Source organism: Panicum virgatum, chromosome 5N (genome assembly GCF_016808335.1).
Source record: "Panicum virgatum strain AP13 chromosome 5N, P.virgatum_v5, whole genome shotgun sequence".
In the NCBI taxonomy this organism is placed as follows: domain Eukaryota; kingdom Viridiplantae; phylum Streptophyta; class Magnoliopsida; order Poales; family Poaceae; genus Panicum; species Panicum virgatum.
The window spans coordinates 49,199,748-49,226,710 of NC_053149.1; the positions used below are offsets into that span (position 1 = coordinate 49,199,748).

The window sequence follows — 26,963 nt, forward strand, 5'->3', positions numbered from 1 at the left end:
TTTTTCAGTTCCTCTCTTCGAGAGGTTATCCTTAGTCATTAGTTTATTATATGAAAGAAGCCAAAGAAAGATTTGCACCTGGGGGAGCATTCACTTTCCAAACAGAGGGTATGAAGTGTATGAAAGCTGGTGGTTGTACCCATGCATACTTAACATTATCTATCCTTTTGAAGGATGTACCATTATCATTTATGAGCATTGTAAAGTAAACTGACGTCGGCCCAGCATTGCAGGAAGAACAGATCTCTGCATATATATGAGAGTGCAGACCAAAATACAAAGCATAAATCTTTGTTTTTTTTCTGTCAAATATTATACAGAACATGGGGAAAATGAGATAGGAAATGGGCGCTCTTCACCTTGATGTTAACTCTTTTTTTGACGATGCAGCATCTAGGGGAGAGATGACATCGCTCAGTCATTGCACCGTCCAGAAGACTTTTAGAGCACGACATCAGATTGGATTAAAATAAATCGCTTAAGGCCAAACAAAGGCCAAACTATTGGAGTATATTAGGGAAGGAAATTGTTTGGAAGGGGGAGTTCGAACCGATGGAAGAGGCGATGCGCATCGGTCAGCCCCCCAGCTTCTCGACCTCTCCTCACCGCACTTTGCGCATCGGTCAGCCCCCCAGCTTCTCGACCTCTCCTCACCGCACTATGGCTCTCGGCACTGCGTGATTAGCCCGGTCGGCACCGCGTTGGGCCGCCGTCTGGAGCTCGGTGATGGGAAAACCACTCGAGCCGGTGTAGACGGCGAGTCAGGCGAGCATCGCCGCGTGGTGAGCCGTGGAGGCAAATGTAACACCCCAGGTGTTAATCACCTGTCATTAAGTTTAATCATGGAATTAACATGATCGTTAGCATTAAATCTGCATGAATAAAACCATAATATAAATTTTTCTAGCGTTTTCGTGTTGGTGACGAGAAAATTGTTTTAAAATGTTTTCCAATAGGGGTTTGAGCCATTTAGGAAATCAAATAGAATTTAAAATGCGTAAACATGGAGAGAATTAAATTCAAACCAAAAATGTAGTTGTAAATACCAAGTGACTCAATTTGGATAGCTAAATAAGTTGTCAAAAGAAATCAAATCGAGTCCTAGTTTAAACGTCTAAACACATGAAATGGTGAGTTCAAGTATGCTTCAAAATTTTGTTTCAACTTTCAAATGATAAAGATATGAATTTGCAAAGATTGGAACAAAGGTTACAAAAATTTGAATTTGACTCGGTCAGTACCGGTCTGATCGGTGTGACCGACCGGTCTGACCGGTTGTGCACGATCTTATCCATTTGTCTTGACCAATAACAAATAAAACCATCACGCACACTCTCTCCCTCACCAGCCACTCCCCCCCTCACGTTCACTCTCTCTCCCTCTCACTCCCTCACCGTGCCCTCCCTCCCCCTCACAAGCTCTCCCACTCCATGATGCCCTAGACTCCAAAATCCTTCATTCCGACTTGATTCCAAGGTTGGAGAAGCTTCAATCGGCGTGGAGAATCCTTTCCCCCAAGAGCTCCTCCCAAGGGTACTTTGGATTTCAAGTTCTTTGTGCAAAGAAATCTCGTTCTAGGTATTCAAACTTGCACCGGCATGATCTATTTTTCTAAGAGGTTCTAAGTGATTTCCTTTGGTCAATCATCTCTATATGCATCCCTTCACTAGGATCTAAAGGGGTTTTGATTTTTGTTGGTTAGTTTTCCCGCAATAAGGATTTCTATTTTTGGCTGAAAACGTGTTTATTGGAACTTCCGACACGTTGTCGGAACTTCCTACACGTTTATTTTGGGTAGGCCGAGCACCTTTTGACGGAAGAAAACCAAAACCTCCGACAATTATCGGAACTTCCGACACTTTGTCAAAACTTCCTACACATTTATTTTGATTTGGCCGAGCGCCTCTTGTCGGAAGAAACTCAAAACTTCCGATAGGGGTCGGAACTGGTTGGAACTTCCGATCAGCACTGCGCAGCAGAGCTTGTAAAATGCGTAGAAAAATCAGAAAAATGCAAAACTAATTTTGTCAGCTTCGTATCTTCATGCTCTATATGATTGAACCATAAAATGTATTGTTTGACAACTTTTTCTATGCAGTTTTAGTTATGCTAAATGAAATACTTTTATAGCTTGTTAAATGCATAACTGGAATTAGGGACATGCTGTAAATGTAAAACCAATTGGGTTAGCTTTGTTTTGATATGTATTAACATTTGCATTGCATTAATTGGCATATCATATGCATCTCATGTAGATGCACTAGATGTACAACGTATGGACGTGAAGCACGCGAAGTTGGAGCCGAACCACAAGACGGTGTTTGGTGGACACATCCAGACAATGGGAGGGTCTGCTCGAGCAACCGAAGACCCGGCCCAATGTCGGAAGGGCCCAAGGCCTTGATAGTATTAACACTAACTTAGTGTTACTCTCAGACAAGCCCCGATGCATGTTCTATTATTTTAAATTATGATTCACTATATATATGTTTATTTAGTACTTGTGCATTAAGTTTTAGAAATTATTTGGAACCATAGTTGCATGATCCTTAGATTCACTTGAGTTATACTAGTATGTATAGGACGATAGCGATGCCATGCTTAATAGGTCTCGGTAGAAGTCAGGTGATTTCTTGTCACTCGCGAGATATAGGATTTTATAGAAGTCGAGTAATTACCGGTTACTCGCGAGATGTATAATTGTCTTTATACTTCAATATGTGAGATATGAAAAAGAATGAAAATGGAGACCGGACGGGGAATGATGTTGAGGTGTAGGATATGGCAGCAGGACAGGGTTTCTAAGTGTCTTAACCCCGTCTGTGTCGGTTAAGGACCGTCCGTTGTCTGGCCCTGTTGATCGAGTTTGAACTGTACTCACCGCATGCCGGGAGTAGGAGGTAGTCGAAATCGGTAAGCCTAGTACTGGCTTGCTTTGAAAGTACAGAACTTCATCACCACCCCTTAGGGTAGTCGAGTGGCCGCGAAGAATTGAGATGCATGTATTTACTTTTAGCGGTCTCTCGTATGGCTCGGCTGACTATATGTAGGTGGGGCGATTCTATAGTTCGAGGCAGGGAGGGGAATGGTTGGCTCGTATAGTCCGACGGGGCAATTACGTGCCGTGTTGGTTAGGTCCACCTTGTAAGGTTAAATCGAATCGATTCGCCGTCGGTCGCTCTCGGATATGAGCACCTTGATCGCAGCACCGCATCGTAGTAATGAGATAGAATATTAATAATATATGTTGATGATTAGTTTGAATTGTTAATTAATGCTCCACCATGTTTGCTCTAATTATTATGCAAATGTAGCTGATGGTTAGGTTAAAGAAAAATCGTGAGCTAAAATATTGAAAGTAAGGACTCACTTTTAGATGCTTTTTCTGCAAACAAACCACCAGCCAGAAAGCCTTGCATGTCTAGATATTGGGCTAAGTATACCCTTAGTCGGGTAAGTCTTGCTAAGTATTAGTATACTCAGGGTTTGTTGTGTTACCCTGTTTTAGGTATAGAAGCTAACTAAGACTCTCATCGGTGGGCTCGATGTGACGTCATGTCCTCACGTCTCCATAGTTCTGATATATTGTCTTTGTTTTACTTGTTCTCTATTAAAAATATTCATCGACTTAGATTTTCTTCCGCTGCTGTCATTTCTTATATTAATTCTAGGTAGAAAGCTGTTTTGTGAAGATATTAATTTTATTTACCATTTTTGTTAAATTGTAACATGCTGGTACCGTATGCGCTCGCCGTCGTGCGAGACTTCTGGTGTGTTTCGGTCGGCCTGTGGCTTAAACACAGGCTATCAAGTTACGTCTACTTAAACTAATGTGTCTGATGTTTTCAAATAATGGTCATTACGTTTAATTAGCCAGTTTAACTTGGCGGTTCTGTCACAGCAAAGCCAGTTTAACTTGGCGGTTCTGTCACAGCAAAGGCATACCACGGGTGTGTTCGGGAATCTTCTGGACTACAAGTCCTTTGGCCTTGCTATTGCTACATCCGTCCGATCTAACAGAAGCAACGATCTAATGGTCGAGAAAATGAGATGACGTGGCCTAACGAACGCTGGATTTTGGCCCGATTACAGGGTCAGGTTTCGTCTTTTAGAGATGCAGGCTGGCAGCCCGCGATGACTGCGCCGATGCCGCCGCCCGGCGCGCCGCTGCCGGCCTTCGCGCGGGCGCTGGCCGACATCCTCGTCGCGCTCTCCGGCGCCCGCGCCCTCCCCAAGGGGCAGCAGCTCCACGGCCACCTCCTTAAGGCCGGCCACCTCCCCGCCACCGCTTCCACCCACACGCTGTTCGGGCACCACCTCATCACCTTGTACGCGCGCTGCGCGCTCCCGGACCTCTCCCACCGCGCCTTCCTCGACCTCCCCTCGCGGCCCTCCCCAGCGGCGTGGTCATCCCTCATCTCCTCCTTCTCCCAGAACGGCCTCCCCGCGTCCGCCTTCGACGCGTTCCGCCGCATGCTCGCGGCGGGCGTCCCCGCCACCGACCGCAACATCCCCTCGGCCGCGAAGGCCATCGCCGCCGCCAAGACCTCGTCGCGCCCGACGCTTGCCCCTCACGCGCTCCACGGTCTCGCCGCCAAGACGCCATTCGCAGGCGACGTGTTTGTTGGATCGGCGGTTATCGATATGTATGCAAAGTGCGGGCATCTTGCAGACGCCCGCCGGCTATTCGATGAAATGCCGGAGCGGAATGTTGTCTCTTGGTCCGCACTCATATGTGGGTATGCTGATGCTGGGATGCACCCTGAAGCATTGGGAATCTTCCGCTTGGCACTTGAGGAGGCTGTTGTGGTGAATGACTTCACAGTTTCGTCCATCATCCGTGTATGTGCTGCAGCAACACTCTTTGAGCTTGGAGCCCAGGTGCATGCCAGGGCTATAAAGACATGGCTTGATGTGTCACCCTTTGTGGGTAGCTCGCTCGTTTCGCTTTACTCAAAGTGTGGGCTCGTGGAGTGTGCTTACCGGGTGTTTAGTGAAGTGCCTGAGAAGAACCTTGGAATTTGGAATGCAGTGCTAATTGCATCTGCTCAGCATGGGCATACATCAGCCGCATTTGAGAGGTTTATGGAGATGCAGAGCGCTGGGTTCCAGCCCAACCACATTACCTTCCTGTGCTTGCTCACTGCTTGTAGCCATGCTGGTTTTGTTGATGAAGGGAAGAGATATTTCACCCTTATGAAAGAGTACGGCATTGAACCGCAGTCTGAACACTATGCGGCAATGGTTGACCTACTTGGTCGTGTAGGACGTATAAAAGAAGCATTTGACCTTATTGATTCCATGCCTATGGAGCCACCTGAGTCTGTTTGGGGTGCACTCCTTATGGCATGCCGTATGTACAAGGATGCTGATACTGCAGCAATTGCAGCACAGAGGCTGTTCCAAACTGGGTCTCGCAGCTCTGGTGCACATATGCTCTTGTCAAGTACATACGCAGCTGCAGGAAGGCATGCTGATGCAGCACTTGCTAGGAAAGCTATGCGTGATGCAGGTATACAGAAAGAAACTGGACTTAGCTGGCTGGAGGCTGCAGGGAAGGTGCATACCTTTGTGTCGAACTGCAGGAGACACCAAAGAAGTGAGGAAATTTACCGGGTGCTTGAGAAAGTTAGTGAGAAGATGGAGGCAGCTGGTTATGTGGCAGATACTAGTGCAGTGGTTAAGGATGTGGATGGGGATGAGAAGAAAGCAACAGTGAGGTATCACAGCGAAAGACTAGCAATTGGGTTAGGTCTTTTAATTGTTCCAGAAGGTGTGCCAATCCGAGTTATGAAGAATCTGCGTGTGTGTGATGATTGCCACAATGCAATTAAGTATCTAACTAAGTGCACAGGAAGGGTTGTGGTTCTCAGGGATAATCGCCGGTTTCACATATTTGAAGATGGGGTATGTTCTTGTGGGGATTTCTGGTAGTAATATCTTCTCTTTCATATGTTCTTGGAAAATTTGCTCTGTGTGGATTCATCTAGAAGGTAAACATATGTTTCCTCAGTAAATGATATGTCTGAGTTCAGTGTCTGTCATGATAATAAAGTGGGTATTGATATATGAGTTTCACATAATTGAATAATGATAGTCCAATTTTCTACTTCTTTGGAGATCTCAACAGTTCAGGGTATTTTGGAAAAGCATGATACTTGGACATGGCATGTAATCTTGTACTCGGAGGGTCCACATGGAGCCAAAGGCATTTGCTCAATATTCTGGAGCACGCATTTGGACAGTTCAAGTAGCATGTTCTGCCGAACAAGGTATGTACGCACCTGAAAAGCTATGACTTGTGCTATTGTCTTATGGACCAATTAATGGTGTGTCTAGATTCACGTGCTCATAGGCTCACATGTTCTTTTATTAGAGTTCAAGCAAAGGAAAGAACAAAACGTTGTCAGTAAAGAGTATTAAGGCCCTGTTTAGATCTTTACAGGTTTTTGCAAAAAAGCCGTAAACGCATTAAAGTGAAACGGAATCTTGCTAATTTGAAGTACTAAATGAAGTCTATTTACAAAACTTTTTGCATGGATGGGCTGTAAATCGCGAGACGATTCTAATGAGCCTACTTAATCCATGATTTGCAACAGTGATGCTACAGTAACCATCCGCTAATTATTGATTAAACATGGATTAATTAGCATCATTAGATTCGTCTCGCGATTTACAACTCATCTATGCAAAAAGTTTTGCAAATAGACTTCATTTAGTACTTCAAATGCCCTCTTTACATCTTTACACAATTTTGCAAAATGAACTGCTTTGGGTGTGCTTTTGAAGTACTGCTTTGCCTTTTGAACTAGGTAGCTGTTCTCTAGTTGAGCAGTAGTATGTGAGACATTACATTCAGCAATTCAGGCTACTCAGAAATCAGCAGGACTATTTTTCTTTTTCAATTAGGTAAATCCACCCACTCTGTCACCTCGGTGATTGGACCCAGGTGGTGTAGTTGCCTCCCACACCCCACCATAGTCACCGAAGTTCCCGGACAACGGATCGTGGAACGGGGAACGACACTTGAGATGTATATATTTTTGCACTGCGGAAACGAAAATGTTCCCGTCCTGGAATGCCGTTCCCGTTCCCCGGTGACTATGCCCCCACCCCCACCCCTTTCAGCACTGGGAACTTATCATGGTGACAATGAATAAATCCCTGTTTTAAAAATGCACCTTTTAGTTCAGAAGTAGTTTGGTTCAATGTATGATGGTTGAAATCAGTTGATGTGCCTTGACAGGGAGGGTTGAAGATTGGTGGTCTGTCCACCTAAGAAAACTTCCAATTCTCGAAATGATGATCTCAGGTGGGAGAAGGTCCCACTTGTGAGCCATCCAGAGCTTAGCCCGCCAAAAGACAAGTATGGCACAGCTAGTGCACTCTTAAGACAACAAAAATGTTTGAATTAGTTTTTACAAACTAGACCTAGAGTATGTCATCCCTGTTTGCATCAATGTCTCCTTGATTGTGCACATCTGATATAGCTCCTTCATTTTGCTTTTATTGTTTGTTAAAAGGGATGGCTTGTTAAAAATATGGAATAATCCTGTGTTGAGCAAACTAACAAAAAAATAGCAGGTGTTGAATGAGGTCAAAAGGATACAGGATTTGTACAAGAACGAGGAGACTAGCATCACCATAACAGGTCATAGCCTTGGGGCAGCACTTGCCACAATCAACGCCATTGACATCGTCTCCAATGGCTACAACAAGAGCTGCCCTGTGTCCGCATTTGTCTTTGGAAGCCCTAGAGTTGGCAACCCTGACTTTCAGAAAACATTTGACAGCGAAACAGATCTGAGATTGCTCCGAGTTAAAAACTCTCCTGATGTGGTCCCGAAATGGCCAAAGCTAGGATACAATGATGTCGGTACAGAGCTAATGATCGACACAGGGGAATCACCCTACCTGAAGGCCCCTGGAAACCCCTTAACATGGCATGACATGGAATGCTACATGCATGGTGTTGCAGGGACGCAGGGGAGCAGTGGAGGGTTCAAGTTGTTGGTTGATCGAGATATTGCCTTGGTCAACAAACATGAAGATGCACTGAAGAATGAGTATTCAATTCCATCATCATGGTGGGTGGTACAGAACAAAGGTATGGTGAAAGGCAAGGATGGCCGGTGGCATCTGGCCGACCACGAGGATGATGACTGATGTAGCCTGGCACTCATCATTTACCAGTTTGTTACAGGGTCAGCTGTGCTTGTATGTTTTGATGGATTAATTAGCTCATTAAGACAAGAAGTTACAATTCACGAGCTCAAAAGGCAAACTAATGGAAACTACTTTGTGTGTCCTGTTTAAGGCTTAAGGAATGTGTCTTATTATGTTTGAAATTGTATTTGACAAATTTCTGTATTCAAAATCATGAGTTTTATTGACTTTATCAATTGTAAATTTGTTGAGCAGTGAACCCTTGAGAAGAAATACAGTTTTGAATCGTTGATCTGTGTCTGGATTCCGTTCCAAAGATTATTCTCGCAAAAAAAAATCTCATGGATAAGTGGTGCTAGGCCCAACCTAGCTCATTCTTTTTTCTTTGTTTACTTTATGTAATGCTTGGATTATTTTTATTAGACAGCTTCATCATATTATATGAGCGAGGCAAAAGTAAGGCTTGCTAGATCTGAAAAGTTTTTTTGAGGCCAAACTTATTCATCCTTTTAGTAATGTAGTCGATATAAATGGTGTAACGTATTGCTATATACATTTTTAATGCATTGATTCTGTGGAAAAAGCTAGATGGAAACTCTATAAAGGGAAGACTTCAAACCAAGTAAGTCAGATACTTAAAAAGATGGGGAAAATGGCCATGTCAATTCTACTCAAATTCATTAGCGACCAATAAAACCTTGTCGCTGTCCGCCGGGCTCCCGGATCCGCCCATCTCTGATCTCTCCCCTTTTCTTGATCTCATGTTGGCCTCTGCCATGAAGTACTGATGGATCAGCATCGCCGGCGATCGCCACCTTCCTCCGCGGCCAGGTGGATTTGACAGGCTGCCACTTCTCCCCACAAGGCCCCAACAGCTTCTTACAAACCGGAGGTGATCACCTTCTTCCCAGGGTTGGATTGGATTAGGGCGTTCCACATGCATCGTTTTGCGATAAAATTGTCCCCCACCCCCAGTAGCCCTCTGGTCTCATTTCCTTTCGTCCTCCCGTTGCTGCATTTGTTGGTACGATAGATCTAGGACTCTCGCTTTCTGAAAAGCTGTTATCTTGAATACGCCGCGCCATGTTCCTTAAATCGTACTCCTAGACTGCTACTTACTCCAGAAACTTTTCCTTCAAAAATAAAGAAACTTCCTACAGAAACTGGAACCTAGAGGTTATGCGAGTATCAAGTCAACGATTCTGTCTGGCAACATATTGCTCCCATACTGGAGTACATGACAGCGTATACAGGCAGATTCAGATGGTCCCAGCTCGCTCTAGATCCTTGAATTCTTCCAATCCCACTGGCCACACTTCCATGCGCCATGTGAGCAAAAGAATGCTCCACTTGTACACCTAGCTCGCTCTGAGGTCCCTCCCTAACCTTTGCAGTGCCACACAGGCTGGCCAAAGGGAGGCAGAGGATCACAGCTTTCGGAGTTCATCAGATCGACAGCCACGCTGCAGCGGCAATGACCCCCGGCGGCGACATGGCCGGGCGGTGGAGGGAGCTGCACGGCAGCGGGCACTGGGAGGGCCTGCTGGAGCCGCTGGACGTCGGCCTCCGGCGCCGCCTCATCGCCTACGGCGAGATGATCATGGCCACGTACGAGGCGTTCATCGGCGAGGGGCGGTCCCCGAACGCCGGGATGTGCCGGTACCGCCGCGCCGACCTGTTCCGGCGCGTGGACGTGTCCCACCCGGGGTGGTACGCGGCCACGCGGTACGTCTACGCCACGGCCAGCGCCGAGGTGCGCGGCAAGGTGCTGCTCCGCCCGCTCTGCCGCCGGGGCCGCGCCAGGGAGTGCAACTGGATGGGGTACGTGGCCGTGGCCACGGACGAGGGCGCCGCCGCGCTCGGCCGCAGGGACATCGTCGTGGCGTGGCGCGGCACGCAGCGCGCGCTCGAGTGGGTGGCCGACCTCAAGCTCGCGCTCGCCTCCGCGGCGGGGATCCTCGGGCCCGAGGGCGCCGATGGATCCGACCCGTCGGTGCACCGCGGGTACCTGTCGCTGTACATGTCGGCGGACGAGGGCTCCAATCTGAGCAAACAGAGCGCCAGGATGCAGGTGTGTGTGAACTCCGCTTCTTCTTTTCTCTCTTGCAGTCCAGTCAGGCTCATCCTTGTGTGCAGCAAGACTGCAACTAGTACATTTTGTTTTATTGTGGTTCGTATCCATTGATTCCAACTGGAACTTGAGGGTTTATAGTTTCCTGCACTTGATTAGTTGATTTATTTTCCCAGTTCGTTTCCACTTAAAATGCCTTTTTCCCCGCGGAAGATCACTGCCTTTTGTAAGAGAAACACTGAAACAATTTTTAGCGTCCTGATGCCTGTGCCGCTGGCCACAACTAAACGTTGCTTTTTCAATTCAAGAGGAGAGGAGAAAAATGCAACATAGATATAGTTACTGTCTTAATCAGATTGGTGATGATTTACAGTTGACCAAGCTGGGAAGCAAAGCATGTCTAGGTGATGAAGTCAGCCATATGTATAATGCCTCATGATCTCAACAACTTACGGCCCTTACATGCATTGGAAGTTATCTAAGCATGACAGGGGTTTTGCTTGCCTTAAGAAGCTTCCATCCAGATAAGGTGCGATCTAGCTTTTATAGTATCCTGGAAGATGTGCTTGCCCAGTGGATTGGTGTTCTCAATGGTTGCGTCATGTGTCTTAGACTCTTAGTTGAATATGAAATGTGATGCTTTTCCTTTAAGTACAAGTTCTTTGAGCAAGCTAACTGATGACAGCATCAATCAAATACTGCCTGAGATGCTCATGCATCAGGTATCTAGGGCAAAGCAATCTGATGACAGCGAACAATTGAATAAATTATTAAAGATATTTGTAGATTTCTTGGAAAATTATTTTTTTCAATACATTGAATTATTGAAACTTGCTTTCTTCCATAAAATTCAATATTATTTGTGATAGTATTATATAGTCATATACAATTTTTTTTACTCTTTATAAGCTTTATTACAAGGTGGCAAGGATCGTGGCGGTGTCCATGCCTGGATTTGGGCGCCCAATGCCCAAATGAGCCCTAAAATCTCAAATTCACTGCAACTCTGGAAGATTCATATTTGCAGCCTAAACACAAACTTCAATACTGTGCTATTTTTTCCTCTTTTCTATTTTGTTTAGATAAAAGAGATGGATTCAGCCTTTTGGGTTATCCAATGCATTATGCATTGGTTGGACTCTTGCACAGCCTGGATGAATTGCTATAGTACACATGATGCCATGTTTTTGGTAGGGCTAGCAGTGACCCTTAGCTAATAAAGGTCCTTTTCTAACAGCATCCTCAACTACAATAGAAACGGAATGGGATCCCCGGCCCGTCCTCTGTGAACACTGTACAATCCAAAAGGTTCTGAACCATAAATATGCCCTCTTGATTTGTAGTACTTTGGGGTAGTGTGTCAAGGCAGGCATGGCATGTTAAGGTGGGTAGTGTGGTTGATAACACAGCGACCAGAGGAGAACATTGGGTGGTTTTAGCTTGATGGGGACATAGCAGAAGAGAATGGTGAAGGATCTAAATTGATGATTGCGATGCAATTGGCTCCTTTCTTTTTCAGAGTAGATGCTATTGACTGTTGTTGAAGAAACAGATAGGCAGTGCATGTCCGTCTTACAGGAGATTGTAGCGGTTGCCCAAAGGAAGTGGCAAGATTATTAGCAGCTGTACTATGATTAACAATGTAAGCGATTGGTGATTGAGGAAGGTTGCAGTTGCAGCGAGGTCAGGCAAAAGATGGAAGCTGGGTTTGTTTGTCTGAATAATTGCGTGTTTTTATTACTTGGTGAACATCGATCTAGATTTACTCTGCAAGTAATAATCAGGTTTATCAGAATATCAAACATTCAGGCTAGATTAGAATTGGATGTTATCTTCTAGCTACCATTTCTTTTTTCTGAATACACTCAGCAAGTTATTGTGTGATCAGGTGTTAACAGAGATCGCAAGGCTGATGGACAGATACAAGGACGAGGAGACGAGCATCACCGTCGTCGGCCACAGCCTGGGCGCGACCCTGGCCACGCTCAACGCCGCCGACATCGTCGCCAACGCCTACAACAAGTCCCCGGGCTTCGACGGCAGCCGCCGCGCCCCGGTCACCGCCGTGGTGTTCGGCAGCCCGCGCACGGGGGACCGCGACTTCCGGGACGTCTTCCACCGCCTCCCTGACCTCCGGATGCTCCGCGTCCGGAACAAGCCCGACCGCATCCCGCACTACCCGCCCGTGGGCTACGCCGACGTGGGCGTGGAGCTGCTCATCGACACGCGCCGGTCGCCGTTCCTCAAGCCCCACGGCAACGAGTCGCAGTCGCACGACCTCGAGGTGCACCTGCACGGCATCGCCGGGTGGCAGGGCGAACGCGGCGGCTTCGAGCTGGTGGTGGACCGGGACGTCGCGCTGGTGAACAAGTTCGACGACTGCCTCGCCGACGAGTACCCCGTGCCCGTGGGCTGGAAGGTGCACCACAACAAGAACATGGTGAAGGGGCCCGACGGAAGGTGGGTCTTGGAGGACCATGAGCCTGACTACGACGACGAGGAGGAGGATGACAACATCAACCTGTAGAAACAAAAATGATTTGGACGTCGTCCAGACCCGCCACGCCATGCCAGCGAATTGTGTTTTGGGTTGCTGCGCATCTTGCCCTGATGTTTTCAACATATATATAAAGGCCTCGAAAATGCTTTTTTGCATACTGTTATGGTAAATAAACATAGTGTTCACATTCATTTGGCAGTTCAGTTTTGGGATCTGTGCTGCATTTGTGATCAGATTGGTAAGACCATAGCTGAGGTTTGGGATGGCCGAGAGGTGAAGTTAACTTTTGGAAGAACTTTTAGCCCCAGAATGATGGAAAGATGGTTTGAATTATCTGAAGTAGTTGTTGTAGAGTAAAAGTGAGGAGAGAATGAAATGAAGTGAATCCTTGTGTTCCCATTGATTGATTGTTGCTTATATACAAGACCAAGAGACACCATTCCAAGGGACATGTCCCTTTGGGATGGCCCCTTCAAGGCACTCTTTGGGGTGGAAGTTCTCCAAGTGGGATTTGCCTACTAATTACAGAATTATAAAAATAATTACACTAATTGACCACTAATTAACTATTTTCTTCATAACACTCTCCCTTGATCAATTTGTCCTTCTTGAGGTCTTGTAATCAATGTGTTCTTCTTGTGGTCTTGTAATCAATCGTTGTTTGATCTTTATATGGAAAAACTCCTCTAAAAATCATGTGGGAAAAATCTGAGGAGAAACCAATTTGTGTATATATATATATATGTCATGGAAAAACTCTTTAAACCCTTTGGGAAAATAGGAGAAAATATTGATATGACATATATGTGTTGGTATTCAATTAAAACTCCTTTAAAACCCAGTGGGAAAATATAAGGAGAAAATGATATGGAATATCACTGATTGTAAACTTATATGAGAAAACCTCAAAAGGGAAAACTCATAAGTAAATTTGAATGTATTATGATCTGTGGATCATATCTGAATTAATTCTCCCCCAAAACCCGGTGGGAAAATATGAGGAGAAATTATATCTTAAATATCTTCTTAAAAACTCTAATGAGAAAATAGAAGATATGATATATCTAACATGTCTCGAATATCTCTTTAAAAACCCCGGTGGGGAAAATTAGAGATATGACATAAAATATTGCCTCATTAAAACCCATATATATGAGAAAAACCTTGATAGGAAAAACTCATTTAGGAAAAGAGTACAATTATATAATCTGATGATTATGGTTGCTTGTATGATTATGATTCAGAGAGAATCTCCCCCTGAGCCTTGCAAATCTCATAATTTGGTTTGCAAGGTTTCTATTTCCCCATAAAATAGTTTAGGAGCAATGTATTTTATGATTTTGCCCTTTATATATCCTGCATTCTTCTGTACAAATGCAAGGTGAATTATCTTCATAGATAATTATTGGTTTCACGATTGAACCAATGCTACATGACTGTTGTATGTGGTTGATCATTCTGTGAAGCCATATGATTCACGTGAAGCTTCATATAAATGTAACTATTTCAGAATAATTTGTGGATGTAACTACAAGAGCCGGCTTTGATGACTTCTAATATGTAGTTGTTCCACAATGTAAAATTGTAGAACTTATTTAAGGTCCAGTATTATGGGGATCGGACATCTAGCCAGCATTAGTGTAACCAACTATGGTCTTGTCTTAGCTGAAACTAAGATCATTTGTGCCTTGGAAATATCTGAAGATATTCTTAATTCACGTCCAATGGCATTTCGTTGGAGCTGTGCTATGTATGAGCTAGTAAATTTACAAGATTAATTATCATTTATAGATAATATTCAATGATTCGATGAATCATAAATTAATCATTCATAGAAGTCATGTATTAATGCATTTGGCAGACTATTTGCAATGTGTTGCAAATAAAGATATTCTGAACTATTGGTTCAGATATTATTTGTATATACGTACATATGAGGATCGAATGTGATATTATTCTTCTATAATTAATAATTCTTGGCATTCTATGTGTGGTATTAATCTCCCCCTAATGTCTGGAATTTTCCTCAAAAATGTAATCAGCATGTGGGCTTGTAAACGAATGAATTAATCCCTTATGAGTGATCCAAGATATTTTATGAGTGACTGATAAATATTTTATGTGGATCGTTAATGCCCATGGATGTATGCTGCGGTGGTGATATCGGTATGTGTGAAATATAACCGACACGCAGATGGGAAATATTTGGCTGAGGCCAAGATTCCACGTACTTACTGCAACGAGGGGTACCGTTTTGATTGCAGTTATATGAATTTAAATTAAGTTTACGGTGTGTAAGACCGTATGATGCCAACATGATGTTAACTGCAATTCTATGATAATGGTCTATCAAGTAAGTTATTCTCTTGGTAAGAGATTTGACTAATCCATTTTGTGTATGTACAAAAATATTCCACATTAATGTCTAGAGCCATACAATAATAATTGAAGGCTTTTGAGGAGAATTTAGCGGCATTGTTAATCCTGATAGATTTGATTGTGGGTTCCAGATAATATGCTCTTTAATTTTATAATTTGAGCAAATAATCATGCTTAGCATGATTTCTTGTGGATAACAATACATACGGGACAATCTGGTTGATGCATCAATAAGTACCATGAAGTACCAATTTGGTCTGACTAATGGATGAATGGACCACAAATTTCTTCTTGAATCTGATCAAGGAACTGTAGTGGTTCAGCCCTGATCTTAAGATAAGAGGTTCTCAAGATTAATTTCCCTATGGCACATGTGGTGCACATAAAGTCTAAATATTTGAGAAATTATGAATTATTTATGTGGTGACCATTTGAATTGCTGATAATTTCGAAGTCACCCATATCCTAGGATGACTAAGACGATGATACCATATTTTGAGGATATCAAGATTCTGAAAATTATCATGTACGCAACATTTGGGTTTGATGTATGTAATATACAATCCCGTTGATGTTGAAGGAATTCTTTTTCAAGATATATCAGTCATTTTTAAGATGAATTGATATTCTTCATTGTTGTCATTATATGTTTCCACATGGAAACTATTGTGATGGATATATTTTTGTAACTCAATACGATACGAGTTGAATTGGGATATAAGAGTGTATCCTCAATTGCTAATTGGGTACCCATAGGGAAAATTAATGTGCCTCGACCAAAAAATCAATTGATCACAATATTGTAGTATACGATTTGTGTGAAATTTCCTTTACTCGTTGTGAGAGTTTGGAAGTATTTAATTTCCCTAAGTATGAGTGTTAGTATTACCATGTCCACTAAATGGATTCCTTCCTTGATTTGGATTGTTCCTGTAGGATAATCCTTGACAACAAATATTCACAACACAATATAAATTTGGCTAGATAATAAAGTTTCTGGGGATTATGGAGATCAGGTTGTGTCTCCAAAATATGTCGTTGGATTGAAATTTCATGACCATGTCGTCAGTGCTCAATAGGTAGTTCCATGTATTGGGATCTCCTCATTATCATGTTCTGTAGAACATCTTTATTGTGTTCCGTAGGACCATCTTGTGAGCACTAATATTTATAGGTCGATTGTTGAAGTGAGCTTCAAACTTGTCCCCTTAAACATGTTTTTCAACCGATTTTAGATATAAATTAACCAAATATTTGGCATTGTTTCACTTTTAGTGACTGTGACAATCACACCTTTGATAAACTTGAAAGTTGTCATATAGAATATTTTCTAAAAATGCTTTTGCCTTTGATAGGACTCTTGTTTTATGATGATCCTTTGTGTTCCCTTGAAATTCATTTAGAATTTCATGCCACCAAAATTTTATTTTGGTATTCTGATCATTATAGTGATTTTCTGCTTGGAGTAAATGTGACATCTTAGCCTTGTTAAGTGGGCCAGTAGGCCAAATTGAATAGTGTTGGGCCGCGGATACTGTAGCAAGCAGGGTTACTATAGCTGTGAGTGCAGGGACGCCGAATTGGGCCGGGCCTAATGTCAGGTACTGTAGCTCAGGTATTGTAGCACGCCGGGGGTACTGTAGCTGCGCGGGACACTGTTCACCCGAGGCTTAGTCCCATTTCGGTTACCGATACTGAGGCCATTTCGGTTACCGATACTGAGGCAGACCAGCTTAAATAGCTGAGCCTGGGAAGGCTATTAACTCCGGTTGCAACTTTTTGTGTGAAACGAGGACGAAAGCGCAAGAGAGTTAATTGGCAGGTGTGGTTCACTCAATGTGTAAAGTGAATCTTAACCGTTATCCCGAGTCGGGACGTTGCAGTAAGTCAAGTATGAGATCAGAATATTTGGCGTAGTTGTACCAATGGTATTGCTGTTGCAATAACTTATTTAAAAAAGAGAAAATATAGATAATGACTTTTCAATTATTTCTACATCATCTATAATGATCATAAAGCTGAAGCTTGCAACAAATCTTTGATACTGCAGAATTGGATTCTGCGATAGATTTGAATTTTATAAGGCGAAGTAGTGACTACTCGTGCCATGCTTCTGGCAAAATGATTGCTCTATGTATATATTGAGTGCAACTCAAAATTTACGTGGATTCTTTACCAATATCTGGAGATATACGTGAAGATGATGTCTCAAGAAGTAATGTATTATATTTAGTTGTGTCTGAAATATGAGCTTGTGTATTAGGTTTATTGATATCATCAATAAAACCTTTAGCATTATTTTGATATTTATGGCCCAGAGCAGATAGTTGTGACCATCTGCTGCAATTTCAGTGAAATCCTTATTGACTAGGTAAGCCATTTTTCTATATGAAATAACATATATAAAATTAATTTACTGTGGTAAATTAAAATTTATTGTGTGTAAATTTATGCAAAATATTGAAATCAAGATGATTCTTGAATCATAATTTTAAGGTATATTGTTTTGAATAGTGTAATTATATTTTTTATAATATTCCTGTGGGAATAAATGAATTGATAGTCATATTTATACAAATTTAATTGTGTAGAATATTTTGGATATACACATTATAGGTAATCATCAAGAGATGTAGACCTTTAGTAATGGGAAGTAACTTGCTGCCTAAAAGCATGGTCTCATGACAAATAAATTCGTAAAGAATTTATCGCAGCCGATGTCTAGGTCTCTATTACCTTGTGTTTTCCAAAATTCATATTTATATACCTTAATTTTAATTTTCCATAACTCTACATGATGTAGAATATAAATTAAGTGCTACATTTGTAAAGATACAAATAAAGTAAATAGCACATAAAGAGATTGTTCAAATAATATTTGCATAACCAATATGAGATCTGCGAATCATATATGTACAATTACTGCGGTAATTGTAACATCTATATTATATTGGTGCTAATTTCTAAACTTGATAGTCTATATAGCAATTTTCAAAAATTATGCAAATTCAGAATAGTCTGGAGATTAAAATAGAACAATTTAGGGCTTAAATTAAAACATGTGGTACTGAATATATATTGAAACATGTAAATATTTAATAATCTGGGGCCCTTTTGTATAAATATTCTACTGATGTAGAATAGCAAGTGACAAATTGAAATATACCGAGAAATAATGGCACATGGTTAGATTGTTCGGGGAAAAATTTGCACAACAAATATAGGATCTGATGATCACAAAATGCTCAATACTAATAAATCTAGTATAATATAGTTGTTCCAATACTGAAGGTATTAGTAAGTAATGTACAATATAATACATCAATGTTGAACAATCTAGAGACTTATAAACATATAATTAAGATAAAGTTCAGGAAGCTTTTCTGTAAAAGAAAAGGAAAATGAAATCCGGCCTGCAAGGCCCACACCAGTCCATCGTGACTGGCCCGTAGAAGGGCAGAGGGGTGAGCGCCTCTCCTGGAAACTGCCGCTGCTTGCCCCTGGCAAGTGCGCCGCCGCCTCCCTTCTTCTCTTCTGATTCGATTCTACTCCCTCAAATGCACCGCTCCTCGCCGGCCGCCGGCCACTGCCGGTGTGCGCCGCCACCTGCGCGCCTCTAGCGCCGGTCAAGATTGGTCGCCGGACACCGCCGGCCGAAGAGAGCCCCACCATGGTGGTGCATGGCCACGATGCGACCAAGGCGGCGGGCGGAAGCCGCCGCTCGGCGAGGGCGCCTTTGCCGGGGATGACGAAGTCAGCGCCCCCAATGCCGCTGATGCGGCCGCCGGCGATGGGCCACCCGAGTTGCAGAAGGGCGGCAAGGGACCAGGCCGCTGGCCTTGGTTCGGTGGTGGCGACCATGCAGTAGGAGGGCCAGAAATCCATCGTCGATTGCAAAGAAATGTAAGAGCACGCAGTCTTACTTGTTAAGTTTAGGCCTTGTCGAGTTCCCGTGATGGTGCAGAGCATCTTCTTTGCAAGAGTTCTTGTCTACTCATCGATTCCGGCGAGTTGAGTCCTGTTTCTCGTTTTTGCCCAGTAGAGAGCAACTCGGCGAGTTCTTCTTTGCGGTGGCGACGCTTGGTTCTTGCGCCCAGTGAAGAGACAAACGTGACTAATAACGTGTTGCAGAGTAAAAGTGAGGAGAGAATGAAATGGAGTGAATCCTTGTGTTCTCATTAATTGATTCTTGTTTATATACAAGACTAACGGACACTATTTCAAAGGACATGTTCCTTTGGGATGGCCGCACCATTTGACTACTAATTATATAGTTATAAAAATAATTGCACTAATTTACTATTTTCTTCATAACAGTAGTTACTAGCAAAGTAGCAAGTAGTATATAATTTAGATGGAGATTGATTAATTTGGGTCTACGAGACTAAGGGGGAGTATTCCTATTCCTCCAAATCACTTTTCTTCTTCTTCTGCCCTTAAAGCACCAAAAAATCTATGCTAGAGCCACCCACAAAATGCCCCCCCCGCTGAGATACCTGGGACCACTCAACCCAACAAATTGCACCCAGATTTCCTACATCATTGAAATCGATGGCTCAAAATTAAACTAGCTAAGAATCAACACGATCGGACGGTCCACGTTATATGGATTCGCGGCTTCAACGCGTACCGCTTCGCCCCCCCACCCCCGCAGCCCGCCACCAGGGTTCGATTCCCACTGGCTGCAGTTTTTTCCCCGGCCTCCAAACCTCGGTCGTCCTCCCAGGCGACCCGGGAGCGATTCTCGGACCGAGATCCAGTGCAGTTGCTATAGAGGCTGTAAGTTTAGCAGTCGTTAGTTCGTAGCCATTCAAAAACCATCCAACGGCCCATGTGAGTTCAGTACTACTTCCTGCTCTCCTCACGCGAGATCTTGACAGCAGTTCAGCACTTGGATAACCAAGGTCAAGGTGGAAGGTGCCCTTTCTTGGAGCGGGCTGCGGGCCGATGTTGCTATGGCTCTGCTCTAAATTAGGATGGAATTTGGTTAGTGGTTACAGATGGTAACCGGTAACGTACTAACGTTAATATGTGTACAGTGGAAATCATCATCATCAGTTTATTCTCACAATTATTTCCTCCAATTTCATCATGCTCGTACATATTAGATGCTCAAAATTATCAGTTTGGAGAATCAGTTGAATTTCTCTTGATGTCGGATGGCATCTTGATGTTTTCTTGTTTTGCCATTTATATTCTAATTCTGTTTTATTTTTGCAAACCATATAAAGCAAGAAGCATTTGTAACAACCAGCAACAAAATTGTCGTGGTGTGCAAACCCACAGCCGAGTGGCGTAGTGCACCCGACTAAACCCAAAAGGTGAGTACTCTGGAGTTAGCTAGGGTTAGTTCGGTCTTAGTGGAAGAACACGATGAACACAACTGGTTTAGAGTGGTTTGGGCCGCCGGAGCGTAATACCCTATGTCCACTGTGTGTGTATTGCTTGCGTTCCCTTAGTCTCGAGAGAGTCTGAGAGTCTTGGCGTGTCTAGTGCTGAGTTCAGTGTGAGTTCTAGCGGGCGTGCTCTCCCTTTTATATGTCCAAGGGGAGCACGTACACTGAGCGGGGCCCCGACAGGTGGGCTCGGCGATATATTTGATATTGTACACAGCAGAGCCTTAAATGCTACAGATCCGGAGATCTTCGTCGGCGGCTTCCGTGCGTAGCTTCCGACTGGGTATGGTCTTGAGCTGTCCTGTCGGTGTAGGCAGCTACGAACGTAGAGGGTAGGGTGCAGCGCCGCGTTACCCTCTCTGTCACTGTTGCGGCGTACTGTTACCGAGTTGTCAGAAGTAGGTCATCATGACTTGCCGTCCATGTGTGGCGCTGGGATTTGACCGCACGCCTCGGTAACTGGCGATCCACAGTGTGGACTGACAAAAGCTGCCACGTACCCAGCGACAGCAGAGCACGCCTCAACCACTCGCACTTAATGCGGGTGGGTGAGGGAGCTTCCAGCGGAAGGCTTGCGCCCGCGCCCGCGTCTGCATGACACGTGGCGGCTCCGGACCCCTCCCGAGCAGTTAGCTGAGCCGAGAGCTCACGAGGGTCCGGATAGGCACGTGGAGGTCCCGGACCCATCTGCGGGAGTCCGGATGGCACGTGGATGTCCCGGACCCCCGCACGTGGTGACACCGGACCCGTCCCCGAGCGGGAAGCGGGTCCGGGACCGTTGGTCTGGTGAGATGGAGTCGGACCCCAGGGGTTCAGCTGCTCAGCTCCTTAGAGTGTAGTTACGGATAAGTGCGCGAGTCTTGGCACAGTAGGAGTGGGTGCCCAGTTACAGGGTACCGACAAAAATAAAGAGCTTTAGAATTATCAAAAATAAATAAGGAAAAGGATAATGAGCATTATCATCGTTACAAGAGCCGATGTGCGGATATGCAGATTCTCTTTCCATTTGCGCGCAAAGGCTTATAGCTGAACTGCTGTCAAGACCTCAGGGAAGGAGAGCAAGAAGTAGTACTCAACTCATATGGGTCGTTGGATGGTTTTTTGAATGGCTACGAACTAGCGACTGCTAAACTTACAGTCTCCATAGCAACTGCATTGGATCTCGGTCCGCGATTCTCTCATCGCCGGCCATTCACTCCAGTTTCCCGCCTCCTGCGACCGCCGCCGCCGGCCCGCAGCCTGCACGGCTCGCTTCCTTTCTCTTCCCCCAGCCTCTAAAACTCGGCGTTCTCTGTTTTTTGCCGCCGCCAGTCGCCGGTCGTCGCCGGGGCCCCTTAGCCGGATCCGGCCGCCACCTTGCCCGATCTGGTCGGAGCGCCCCCTCCGCCGCCTCGCGCTGCTGCTCGGCCTCCTCGCCTTGGCCGCGGCGGCCGCCACGAGGGCCATGGCGCAGCCGGCGTGCGAGCCCTCGAACCTCGCGCTCTACACCGCCTGCGGGGGGCTGCGCACCGGGGGCGCCCACCTCGCCGCCGCCTGCCAAGGTGCGTGAAAGTGAAATCAGCGCCCGAGTCTCTCTCTCTCTCTCTCTCTCTCTCTCTCTCTCTCTCTCTCTCTCTCCCGTCGTCACCGCCGCCCTGGTCGAGGTACGACGCCTGCTGTCTCGCGCTGCGAAGGAGGAGGATGCACACGGCGCCGGCGGCCAGCGCCGACTGCCCCCGTCCCCCCGAAGGAGGCAACCGTGGAGCCGCCGGCGGCTGCTGCGCTCCTTTGGGCCATCAACACCGCATCCGCCATGGGGCGCGACGCGGATGGCCGTGCCGTCCCCGGGGGCGCGCCGGCCACGGACGCGGCGAGTTGGAGATGGTCCCGTCGAATGACGCCCCACCGTGCGGCGGGGACGTGGTCGAGCGGCGATGGGGTTTCCCGCGGAGGACCGACTGTCCTGGCCATCCCCGCCATGGATCCGGTCCGGTCGCGATGTGCCCTTTTGAGGAGATTTGGGGCACTCAACAACCAGCATCCGCCGGTGCAGGTACGTTCGTCCTACATCATGGCCTGCGCACTGACCCGGTCTAGGAAGAAGGCCGACCGTTTGCTTGTCGATCTGATCATCTATTTTGGGCGGCGGGTGGCGGCAGTGCTGTAGATGCTGCCGTTTCTGACATCTATGCTGATCAGTGATCACGATGCTGCGCCTCTAGCTACCTCCTTGTCAGGTAGGATAATGATAATCAAAGCAATATCTGTGAACTCCTACTATTAAACTTTCCATTTCATATTTTGATATTTGTGTTGTTCTCTTGACTGCAGTTAAACATGGGCAATTTTCTCGTTACATGCATAGAGGGAATTATTAAACTTCCATTTCGTATTTTGATATTTGTGTTGTTCTCTTGCAGGCTTACCAATTTGTGTGGTAATGGATCTTTGCTTACTACTTGGCTGCTGGCATACAAATGGTATGCCTTGTGTTAAGCCACATTGGTTCTAATATTACTGAATTTTCACTCATCTGCACATGGTTCACTCAGCTGCACATTGCAACCAAGTTCATTCGTAAGTTCCTATCATGACATGGTTAACTGATCTCAAATTTATTGTGAAACAGAAGACATCTTAAATTTATGAATAAAGTTGCTGTCATGACAGCTTGTACTTGAAATTCATTTATTTCAAGTAGTGTCTGCTTCAAATGAGATGTGCCCGCCACAGATTATTAGGGCAAGTTGTAGATTCTCCTTTCACCGTTAGCTGATAACTAAGAGATCAAAAGGCACCTCCTTGAAATGGTCTGAGTAAAATATCCATTAAGTTCATTGTGGCTTAAGTCTTCTTTACATAGTATGTTTCTCCCTGTTCCCTTAAAAAAGTATATTTTTTGCCAGTACGACATTGGATTAATATGTTCTCAAAATTTAGTTTCTGTGAAAAATAGAAATGAAAACACAGCTGGTTTTATGCAGGAATTTTAGAAACATTCTTTGAAGAAAAAATGATACATTATTAGGTTTGAGTGCCGAATGTTTTATCGCTAAAATCCTCGGGAGGTGAAGGATTGTGTGCTCAGTTCTAGGGGACTGCTTGGGGGCTAGGGTCCTAAAAGGGTCTGAGTTATTGGTTAAGTTTCTTGGTTGTCGTTGATTCTCTGCTGTAGAATAAGAGCAAGGATAATAGAAATAGTTGGCAGCCGGCGCATGGGCACGCCACGTCACTCAACGCCTGCGGCAAACGGATGCTTGTATAATAAAATCGCTCACTGTTGCCTATTAAATGCATGGTACCCGCTTTTTGCGCTGAGACATTTTCTTGGTTACGCTGCTCTACGCAGGCGAGTAAGCAGTCGCCCGCCCTCATCTCTCTCTTCCGTTCTCTCTCTTCCACCTAGGATTTCTGTGACATGGACAACTATTTAGCCTGCTGACTAGGATCCATAATACTTGCTCTAAACTAGCTGTGGACATTGACTTGCACATTTAGGTGTATTGTGTGGTCTGGTTCACATTTATTAGTTTTGAAACTTTTAGTTGTCTTAGGAAGGAAGCAGAGAGTGCACAATTTTCAGATTGGTTAATTCAGAAATCAGATTATATACTTTGAGGTGTAGCTGCCTACTTTGAGGTGTAGCTGCCTGTCTGCCCCACATGTTTCCAACAAGGTAGTTATGAAGTGTTACTTCGTAGACCAATAAAAGATTAGGCCTATGGTCTTATTGACATTTGTTAGCGTCATCTGCAAATGCTTACATCTCTAAAATGATGAGGGGCAACTTCATGGTGGCTTGCTGATAACTGATTCCATTCCCAATCACTGATTCCTTCTCTTGTACGCAGTTTCTTTTTTATAAAGCTGACATTGCTTACAGCTTATATCTCTAAAATTTGAATGCTTACAGTTTATAAGGCTGGCATTGCTTACAGCTTCTTTTTAGCTTCATCTGCAAATGCTTACATCTCTAAAATTTGAATGGTCAAATGAAGATTCTTCCGCCTATGACTCCCTGCAGGCTGGTTGCATGCGGTGCGGCAGAGAAGCACACCCTGCACGGATGGGAGCAGCCCTCCAGCAATTCAATGAAACGGTGAAATTACAACATCCATCAGATTCAATTAAATCAAGTCAATTAAATTTCTTCATTTTTCTTGTCAGGTCATTCTTGAAGCAGCACAATGATGAAGAGGCATGATTAAGTTGAAGAGAAGGCAGGTAGCAGTACAAAATGAGCTAAAGAAATGCAGGGTAGGAACCTTCAGATATTGCAGCTCAATATCTGAACATTATATTGCATCACTTCTGTTCACTAAAAGAGGGGATAAATACAATTATGTTTCCTGCCATAATTGGCATGTCAACAAAAATATGTTCCTTGGCAATATAATCTGAATATTATATTGCATCACTTCCATTCATAAAAGAGGGGAATTCAGTTTTGGTTGATGTCACTATGCTTATTTCTATGATTAGAAGTTGGCTGATTACCATAACATATATCATCTTTTGGTTTGGTTGGGTGATTATATGATGTCGCCGTAGCGTTAGTATGGGCATTAAATTTGATTTTGCTCTATGAATATGGTTGTGTAATCAACATAATAACTCTGTTACATCTTTGTGTGAAACATATATTTCTCAGTTTAGACTATGAATTATGTGTTGTTTGGTGTACGTTTGAAATTTATCCGTGGCGTTAGCACGGGCACCTTACTAGTATGCAGTAATAAACTTCAGAGGGGTTCAGCCTATGTATGTTCCGGCTGTTTGGAAGGTTGTTGTCTCCCCTCATATTCAAGTTTTCCTTTGGCTGCTGGCCAAGAACAAAGATCATGACAATCGATAACCTCTTGAAGAGAGGGGCAACTAAGCCACTAGAATGTCAATTCTGTACTGAACATGAATATGTGCAGCATCTGTGTCAACCAAAAGATCAAGGGGGCTTGGGCATAAAAAACTTAGACATTCAAAACCAATGTTTGCTAAGCAAGTGGTTGTTTAAACTGATCAATGAGGATGGTCTTTGGCAAAATCTCCTAAAAAGAAAATACATAAAGGATAAACCAATTGCACAAGTTCAAAAAAGACCAGGTGACTCACATTTTTGGTCGGGTAATGAAGGTTAAAGACAAGTTCCTTAACTTAGGTAGCTTCCAACTAAATAATGGTGAGAACATTAGGTTTTGGAAGTATAAATGGCTGGGCAATTTCACTCTTAGTCAACACTATCTTTCTCTGTATAACATTGCAAGAAAAAAGCATATTTCTATTGCAACGGTTTTCAACTCCATTCCTTTAAATATCTCTTTCTGACGGGGTTTGGTAGGGAATAATTTGGTATCATGGTATAACCTAGTTGCTAGGATAGCTCAAGTAAGATTGAATGAGAGGGAAGATGTCTTTAAATGGGGTTTACACCAAAGTGAAATCTTCTCTGTCCATTCAATGTATAGTGCTTTAATTTGTAATGGTCATGTAAGGCAGAATACGACTTTGTGGAAGGCAAAGATTCTCCTTAAAATTAAGATTTTCATGTGGTACTTGCATAGAGGAGTTGTGCTAACTAAAGACAATCTAGCTAGGCGTAATTGGAATGGTAGCAAGAAATGTGTTTTTTGTTCACATAATGAAACTATCCAACACCTATTATTTGATTGTCATTTTGCAAAATTTCTTTGGGAGTGGTATAGTTCACTTTTGGCTTTATACCACCAACGAGTGTTGCTCAATTCTATAATGATTGGCTACTTCGCTTTGACTGTAAATATAAAGCACAATTATTATGTGGAGTTTCTGCGCTTTGCTAGGCTCTATGGTTGAGCAGAAATGATATTGTTTTTTATAATTCTCCGATGAAAACTTATATGCAGGTATTGTTCAGGGCCACACATTGGCTTCGGATATGGTCGCTGCTACAAAAGTGTGATGATGACACCAACTTGTTGAAGGATGCATGCCGATCACTGTAGACAACGGTTATGCAAATTTTCGCCAACCATGGATGGAGATTTAGCAATAGGATTGCTGCTTAATAAATTCCCATGTGAACTTTGTTGGTGTCTCCTATTTACTTTTGTAAACATTATGAGTGTGTTTGCAGACGGAGGTGCTGCAGTTTGATGTGAATGTAATGAGTGGGTTGTAGCCTCTTGCAGCATCTCTTTTTTTATTGTGCGTGGCTAGATATATGTGGAACCTAGTTTATCATTTCTTTGGTTTGGTAACTGATGATTATCTTAGTCTAGCTAGTAGATGGCTTAATGAGAAAAAAATTGAGATGGTCAATGGTATCTCTACAGGAGTTATGTGGGGCTTATGGCTAATGAGAAATGATTTTGTGTTCTGAAATCTTCAGTGGCAGGGTATCAACATGGTGGTGAGTAGAGTTTAGTCAAGCATGAAAACCTGGATGCCAATCTTCAAGCAGGAACTGGCAGAACAAGTTACCCATTGCTGCAGCTTC

The 26,963-nt window shown here is 44.0% G+C and overlaps 1 protein-coding gene and 1 long non-coding RNA gene across 5 annotated transcripts; both read left to right on the plus strand.

The window, feature by feature from the left end:
• Positions 1 to 4,120: 4,120 nt before the first annotated feature.
• Positions 4,121 to 13,146, plus strand: LOC120674090 (putative pentatricopeptide repeat-containing protein At5g52630). Its single transcript, XM_039955200.1, has 5 exons — positions 4,121 to 5,846; positions 6,425 to 6,445; positions 8,318 to 8,367; positions 9,636 to 10,237; positions 12,126 to 13,146. Exons 1-5 carry the CDS (start codon positions 4,135 to 4,137, stop codon positions 12,762 to 12,764), a joined length of 3,024 nt encoding a protein of 1,007 aa, XP_039811134.1. The 5' UTR covers positions 4,121 to 4,134; the 3' UTR covers positions 12,765 to 13,146.
• Positions 13,147 to 22,064: 8,918 nt separating this feature from the next.
• Positions 22,065 to 26,792, plus strand: LOC120672000. 4 transcript variants are annotated; one of them, XR_005673927.1, is made up of 6 exons: positions 22,065 to 22,544; positions 22,651 to 22,728; positions 22,912 to 24,110; positions 24,516 to 24,590; positions 24,659 to 24,748; positions 26,371 to 26,792. It is a non-coding gene; the product is annotated as an uncharacterized LOC120672000 (long non-coding RNA). The 4 variants fall into 4 exon arrangements; XR_005673926.1 differs by having other exon boundaries at positions 22,067 to 22,544; positions 22,912 to 23,068; XR_005673925.1 differs by having other exon boundaries at positions 22,070 to 22,544; positions 22,912 to 22,971.
• The last annotated feature ends 171 nt before the right edge of the window (positions 26,793 to 26,963 follow it).

Bases quoted from the DNA above. Each gene is read 5' to 3' on its own strand.
- LOC120674090 (XM_039955200.1), top strand. From the start codon at position 4,135: ATGACTGCGCCGATGCCGCCGCCCGGCGCGCCGCTGCCGGCCTTCGCG. The intron at 5,847-6,424 runs GTGCACAGGAAG...AAGAGTATTAAG, and splicing joins GCAATTAAGTATCTAACTAA to GCCCTGTTTAGATCTTTACA. The intron at 6,446-8,317 runs GTTTTTGCAAAA...GTCCTGTTTAAG, and splicing joins CCCTGTTTAGATCTTTACAG to GCTTAAGGAATGTGTCTTAT.